The sequence below is a fragment of the Nerophis lumbriciformis genome, linkage group LG01 (genome assembly GCF_033978685.3).
Source record: "Nerophis lumbriciformis linkage group LG01, RoL_Nlum_v2.1, whole genome shotgun sequence".
Classification (NCBI taxonomy): Eukaryota; Metazoa; Chordata; class Actinopteri; order Syngnathiformes; family Syngnathidae; genus Nerophis; species Nerophis lumbriciformis.
The window spans coordinates 23,364,453-23,372,500 of NC_084548.2; the positions used below are offsets into that span (position 1 = coordinate 23,364,453).

Consider the following 8,048-nt stretch of genomic DNA (forward strand, 5'->3'; position numbering starts at 1 on the left):
TACTGTGTACATACATTTATCAAGGCACAGGGGAAGGCAGAAAGTTTTAAATATGGGGGTTTAAAGGCCCACATCTATAGAATATTTGAAAGACACATGATTATATATAATAACTTTATTTATTTTTTTAGATTGATGCAAAAGCTGTATGTTAGATACTGCGATGTGCGACTACATACAGTAGGTGGCGGTATGTACCTTTCAGGTCATTGCTGCAACCCGCCATTAACACCAAAAGAAGACGGACAATTCCGCGTTTTCTCTCCTACCGCCTGATAGAAACAGACCTGGACGAAAATCCCAGTCCGGGTTTTCTTCATTTCCAGGTAGGTTGAGACTCGAAGATTATCTCTTCTTCCTTTGTGTTTGAAATTAGTTCAGACGGGACAATTTGACCAGGAAACACAGCTTTCAGACTTTACAAATGTCCCAAGAACAAGAAGTAGACGTTCTTAACGATAATGAGGTGTTCAATAGACTATTCCCCATTCATCGCGCTTGTCGGGATGGAGATGTTGGGGCTTTGCTGTCATTTCTCCAGGACCACACTCGTCTGACAACTGAGGACTCTTGCTACGGCTGGACCCCCATTCACTGGGCAGCTCACTCTGGACAGGTGCGGACTAAGTTTAAAAAACCCTAAAGGAAGCTTCGTATGTTTTGGATACGATCAAAAGTCTTGAAATCTACGCTCAACTTTAGTGCTTCGTCTACTTATCTGTGGTAGTAGTTTTTGGAGGGAAACAGAAACATTGTGAGCGAATAGTTTTCCTGATTTGAGCGTCAACCACAATTGTTTAAACAGTCAGTTTTGTAAACTAAATGTGTATGGTGGGAAAAACATCCCAATAACGTGCTGTTAACAATGGACGATACTGCATATTTTTGTATCAATGATATACCAAATATACAGGACCAGAATTGTCGATGCTGATATTTTTACTTAAATTGGAGCTGCACTTTTTTTTAATTCCGCCTATCATTCACAATCATTATGAAAGACATGACGACGGATGGATTTTTCAATGTTTTCCATCCATCCATCCATCCATTTTCTACCGCCCTTTTGGGGTCGCTGGAGCCTATCTCAGCTGCATTCGGGCGGAAGGCGGGTTACACCCTGGACAAATCGCCACCTCATCAGATAGACAGACAACATTCACACTCACATTCACACAGTAGGGCCAATTTAGTGTTGCCAATCAACCTATCCCCAAGTGCATGTCTTTGGAAGTGTTTTATAGTGCGGAAATAGACGTAAATAAAAGCCTCTTACAGCGGAGCCAATGTGAGGTTCTCTGTTTCGCCCCTAAATCCAATAAATAACCATTTAAAAAAACTCCCACAATATTCCATTTACATTTCGTGATTTGAATAATTAACCAAGTATTAGTGATATTGTTATTATAAGTGGAGTGTCCGCCCTGAGATCGGTAGGTTGTGAGTTCAAACCCCGGCCGAGTCATACCAAAGACTATAAAAATGGGACCCATTACCTCCCTGCTTGACACTCAGCATCAAGGGTTGGAATTGGGGGTTAAATCACCAAAAATGATTCCCGGGCACGGCACCGCTGCTGCCCACTGCTCCCCACTGCTCCCCTCACCTCCCAGGGGGTGAACAAGGGGATGGGTCAAATGCAGAGGACAAATTTCGCCACACCTAGTGTGTGTGTGACAATCATTGGTACTTTAACTTTAAACGCTAACGCAGACAAACTATTTATAATGGCGCTGTGATCATCTCACCTGGACAGAAGACGTCAGAGGACATATTCCGACAAGTTGGTACACTTCGACAGCCATTTAGCACCCGGAAATGGCGAGCACGACACATAAAGACGCTTGGTCCCCCCACCACGTTTCTTCACAAAGATTATGGTAATTCTTAATCTAAATGAGAATATATGAACATTTTAGCAGTTGGCATCCTAATGGCTGCAGATATTGCGCAGTAAGTTATGTTTTATTATGTTTGTTGGCTCTCATGAAGTCTGCGGTGAGCAATAATCAATGATGAAGGAAAAAAATAAAGTCGTGATGTGTTCTTTTAAATTATTGCGCTGCGTATGCCTAAAGTGATCAAAATATGTAGATATAAAAATATTAATAAAAATGTGCCCTGTGCTACATTACATATACAGGTATATACTGACATCATGTATATAAAACCTCAGTGGAGGTGTTTGGATGTTTTTTTAAAGTCTTTATATGCAGAATAGAGTGGCTCACATAAGCTCCAATACAAGCAGGCTTTTGATCACATTTATTTAATATTTAAAATGCAAAAAAAACCAAAAAACATCCATCGTAATAATGATTGTGAACGATAGGCAAAATTCCAAAAAAAAAGTGCAGTTTCCCTTTAAGAATGTTCAAAATTGTTTTACATTTTTTTCCATCCATCCATCTTCTTCCGCTTATCCGAGGTCGGATCGCGGGGGCAGCAGCCTAAGCAGGGAAGCCCAGACTTCCCTCTCCCCAGCCACTTCGTCCAGCTCTTCCCGAGGCGTTCCCAGGCCACATAGTCTTCCCAACGTGTCCTGGGTCTTCCCCGTGGCCTCCTACCAGTCGGACGTGCCCTAAACACCTCCCTAGGGAGGCGTTCGGGTGGCATCCTGACCAGATGCCCGAACCACCTCATCTGACTCCTCTCGATGTGGAGGACCAGCGGCTTTACTTTGAGCTCTCCCCGGATGGCAGAGCTTCTCACCCTATCTCTAAGGGAGAGCCCCGCCACCCGGCGGAGGAAACTAATTTCGGCCGCTTGTACCCGTGATCTTGTCCTTTTGGTCATAACCCAAAGCTCATGACCATAGGTGAGTATGGGAACGTAGATCGACCGGTAAATTGAGAGCTTTACCTTCCGGCTCAGCTCCTTCTTCACCACAACGGATCGATACAGCGTCCGCATTACTGAAGACGCCGCACCAATCCGCCTGTCGATCTCACGATCCACTCTTCCCTCACTCGTGAACAATACTCCGAGGTACTTGAACTCCTCCACTTGGGACAGGGTCTCCTCCGCAACCCGGAGATGGCACTCCACCCTTTTCCGGGCGAGAACCATGGACTCGGACTTGGAGGTGCTGATTCTCATCCCAGTCACTTCCACTCAGCTGCGAACCGATCCAGTGAGAGCTGAAGATCCTGGCCAGATGAAGCCATCTGCAAAAGCAGAGACCTAATCATTTCAAACATTTATTTTCATTTCACTAATTAAGCGTTTATCATTTGCAACTTAAAAAAAACAAACAATTCATTTGGAATAAAAAACATTAAAATTAATTCACACATTTATCAAATTAATGAATATGTGTGCAAAACTGGACCATAAGTGCCCTAGAATAAAAGAGCTGGTCGGATCTTTCGCTGAGGTGGCTCACAACAGTCACATTTTAGAACGGTCTGCATTACTTTATTTACAATAAATACATCTATTATTGGGGCATCACGGTGCAACAGGGGTAAGTGCATGTGCCTCACAATACGAAGGTCCTGAGTTCAATCCCGGGCTCAGGATCTTTCTGTGTGGAGTTTGCATGTTCTCCCCGTGACTGCGTGGGTTCCCTCCAGGTTCTCCGGCTTCCTCCCACCTCCAAAGACATGCACCTGGGGATAAATTGATTGGCAACACTAAATTGGGATTAGTGTGTGAATGTGATTGTGAATGTTATCTGTCTATCTGTGTTGGCCCTGCGATGAGGTGGCGACTTGTCCAGGGTGTACCCCGCCTTTCGCCCGAATGTAGCTGAGATAGGCTCCAGCACCCCTCGCGACCCCGAAAGGGACAAGCGGTAGAAAATGGATGGAAATCTATTATTGATTATTGCTAATCGATTCTATAATCGTCCATGTTCGAATTGCGATGCATCTAAAAGTCGATTATTTCCCACACCTCTAATACCAACAGTGTAACAATATGAATAACACAAAACAACACATTTTTTGGTGGATATCATTATAATAAAACAACAGTAAAATATCAATCTCATGTTGATCAAATACTGACACTGTCCTTGGTATCGATATTTAGATCTAACCTACTTTGATCTGATGTGTTTGGAAGGAGCCCACAAACTTCAAAACCAGTGTGCAAATTAATTTTTTTGGTTAATTTGTACATGAACAAATTGAAATTAAAATTTAAATATGCAATTCCTATTAACATATTCTAACATACAATTTGGAAAATATTACACTTTTATTTATCTGTTTCAGCGGTAGATTATTTTGGAAATAAATGTATGCTGGAAATTACATTGCAATTTTACAATATACTGTATTACTGTGTTTATGCATTACAAAATATATCCTTTTAGAATTTATATAATTGATTGTTCTCTCACCCATCTGTCCTTATGGAATTTTTTTATCCAATGCTAACAATATATTTTGCATACAGTTGGAGTGTGTCATACGCCTGGTGCAGATGGGTTGCGATGTGAACACGGTGTCAAGTCGCTTCAACCAGACCCCAACACATACAGCGGCATTTGGCGGGCATCCTCACTGTGTGTTGTGGCTATCACGGGCAGGTGCAGACATCAACCATCAGGTCAGCAATAATACAGTACATGTGTAAATTAGAGGTGGGAATCTTTCGGCACCTCACAATTCGATTACGATTTAGAGGTTACAATTTAATTATAAATAAATTATTTATACATCTATGATTATTATATTGTATATTATTATTAAATTGTATGTTGATAATCAGGGTTTCCACAGGTCATTAAAAAGCATTAAAAGTAATTAAATGGATTTTGCGAAAATTAAGGCCTTAAACCAGGCGTGTCAAACTCAAAGACAGAGTGGGACAAAATTTAAAACTGAACAAAGCCGCAGGCCAAGATTGAACAAATTAACCTTTTAATAGGGACCCAAACAAGTTTTGCATTGAATATTGAACAAGCAAGGCTTATATAACTTTATGGTGACATGCAAAATCGAGTTTAAAATAATAATAATAATAATAAAAATATCAATGGCATATCAAATACAATTTAAATAAAAAATGAATGCCTCTTTTCTATTTGCAGCCTTCTGAGGTAAATATTAACATTCACTTTTTCCACAGGCTAATAAATATGAAAGTAAAATAACAATGAATAAACCAACCATTCAGGACTTTAAACTGCTCAGTTTGCAACACACTGATCTAATCTGATGTGCCCAAGCCAGATACCTGCCATCTTTTCTTGGATGCTAGTTCATTAATGTCGGGGCTCAGGCTTTGAGCTGAGGCAACCTTCATTATCGAACAAAGGTGTTCATCAGTCATTATATCCCGTAGTCCACCCGGACCACAGTCTTGGGGGCGTGCCTTAAAGGCACTGCCATTAACGTCCGCTTTTCATCCATTCTAACAACGTGCCGGTCCAGTCACAGGGATATGTGCGGCTTCTGTCCGCACACATCATGTGACTGGGCCAGCACTCGTTGGACTGGATGAAGATTTTCGGGAGGGGCACTGAAAATTTTGAGTCTCCCGGAAGGGTTGTCAAGTATGAGAGTTGTCAATTATGAGAATTAGCGATGAATGCGGTGTTACCACGGCACCGCCGATTACTGCGGCGGGCCAGCTCTAGTGTTAATTTGATATTGCCTCAAGGGCCAAGTGAAATTACACGGCGGCCCAGAGTTTGACACCCATGCCTTAAATGGTATTAAAAGCATTAAAATTCAATGTCCAGTGGCTTTAAAAAAATTCATACAATTATCGTCCGGGGCTGATAGTCAATAAGTCAATTCGTGGAATGATAAATACAAATTAACTTAAGAACTTTTCCGCCATCGATAAAGTGCTATGTTCATAAGTTTATTTCTTTAATTCTGGCTTTCAAACTGAATACAGAAGTCTCACTCTGTGGCCCCTCAATATATTTAAAAATGCATCGCACAAATGTATATTTATGAGGGCATTTTTTAGTTTTGCTTAACAGACTTGTTAATAACTTCGTAAAGTTTTGAGCTACCCTAACCTACTCTAGACTTTACCTCCCTCTTTCTCATCTCTTCTTACTGCTGCACAGTCTCTGTTTCAGAGGAAACATTTTTTGATACCCATCTACAGAAGTCATGTGATAATGTTTCAGAACGTCATTTGATTTCAAGGTGTGTTGTGTTTAATTGCTGCTGGAAACACAAAGATGATCTAAGAGCGAGATTATGGAGGGGCTCAGTCGGCAAAGCGGCAAGGTTCGATGCCAGCTTCCCCCATCCAAGTCACTGCCATTGTGTCCTTAAGCAAGACACTTCACCCTCCTTGCTCCCAGTGCTCCCCACACTGGTTTAAATGCAGCTTAAAGATGTAGATAATAGTTTTCATGATGTAAAGCGCTTTGAGTCTCTAGAGAAAAAGCACTATATATATATATTATTCCCTTCACTTCACTTATTCACAGAGGTTGTCGGTGGTGTTTCCCGTTCATTCCGAGTAGCAGCTTTTAAATAAATTAGTGTATGGAAAACGCAGCGGTGAAGATGACACATAAACAATTGGGCATTTTTTTGTTGTTGTTTTTTTACTCTGGCCAGTGTTCAGTCAGTCCCTGATTGTGGGAGACAGCTCATTTATACTGGGGCATGTGCACCTAGTAAAAGGTCTGGTGACACCACTATCTACTACCTTGTTAGTTCAGTAATTGTATTTCCCGAGTTTGCATTTCTGGTTCCAGGATTTGACGGGTGAGGCTCCCATCCACAAGGCTGCCAGGGCCGGAAGCTTGGAGTGCATCCAGGTGCTTGTGATAGCGGGCGCAAAAACACAGTAAGTACATTGTTTCCCCCAAACTGCCAACATACCTGTGGCAATGGAGGCGTGGTCAAAAATGACATCATCATATAATTTGCATAATCTGCTATGATGCACATATTTTCTTTAAAAAAATTTAAAAAAGTTATACATTCATTAAAAAAAATCTGTAAATATTAATTAGAATTAACATTTTTTAATATTATATTGTTTTGCTAAATTTTTCAATTGTTGCTGCTTATTGTACAATGTGCTTTGTTTTGGTTATTTTTCAAGTTTCTAAAGACAATCATTTTAGTGACTTTTTTTTAAACGTCTATTAACAAATCCAGCAGCTTTTTTAGGTGTTATTGGAGACAATACTCGTATTTAAAAATCCTTTACTTCCGTCGCTCGATGTCTGCGACAAACAGCGAGCTGACATCACTATGGTCCGTACCTGATCTTAGGGCCCCGGTTTTGCTTCTTTTTTGGTAATTTTTGTGGGGGTAAAGAAAACAACTTTTTTGTCTCTCAAAGTTATTTTGTTTTTTGGCTTGTCATCACTAACATTCATTCAGCCCAACGCTGAATGAACATTCATTTTGTCGTGATGAGCCTCACTTTCGCGACGGTGGAACGGGAGGTCACACATGCACACACAAACGTACAAAAAGACAGACACAGACACACACAGGATCACGGTCAATAAAGGTGTATTGTTCTGTGCAGGAATATACCAAGCATTGTTGCTTCCCTACTGTTTACAACGGCGGTAACTTCTAACTGACAAATCCACCACCTTTGATCAAAGAAATATGCTCCCAGCTGATCACCATGGTCAAACTCAAATTAATCACGATCATATAATCGCCCAGCCCTAATGTATATATCGCATTTTTCGGACTATAAGTCGCTCCGAAGTATAAGTCGCACCGGCCGAAAATGCATAATAAAGAAGGAAAAAAACATATATAAGTCGCATTTTTGGGGAAAATTTATTTGATAAAACCCAACACCAAGAATAGATATTTGAAAGGCAATTTAAAATAAATAAAGAATAGTGAACAACAGGCTGAATAAGTGTACGTTATATGACGCATAAATAACCAACTGAGAACGTGCCTGGTATGTTGACATAACATATTATGGTAAGAGTCATTCAAATAACTATAACATATAGAACATGCTATACGTTTACCAAACAATCTGTCACTCCTAATCGCTAAATCCGATGAAATCTTATATGTCTAGTCTCTTACGTGAATGAGCTAAATAATATTATTTGATATTTTACGGTAATGTGTTAATAA

General features: G+C 40.5%; 1 protein-coding gene across 1 annotated transcript in view; it reads left to right on the forward strand.

Annotated features, from left to right (window-relative positions):
* The first annotated feature begins 332 nt into the window (after positions 1 to 332).
* The window catches only part of ankrd10a (ankyrin repeat domain 10a), a 17,780-nt gene continuing 10,064 nt past the window's right edge, over positions 333 to 8,048 (forward strand). The window contains exons 1-3 of the mRNA XM_061977281.1: positions 333 to 616; positions 4,405 to 4,557; positions 6,680 to 6,771. Coding sequence (XP_061833265.1) covers positions 425 to 616; positions 4,405 to 4,557; positions 6,680 to 6,771 — 437 coding nt within the window. The 5' untranslated portion in view covers positions 333 to 424. The remainder of the gene's footprint in view (positions 617 to 4,404; positions 4,558 to 6,679; positions 6,772 to 8,048) is intronic.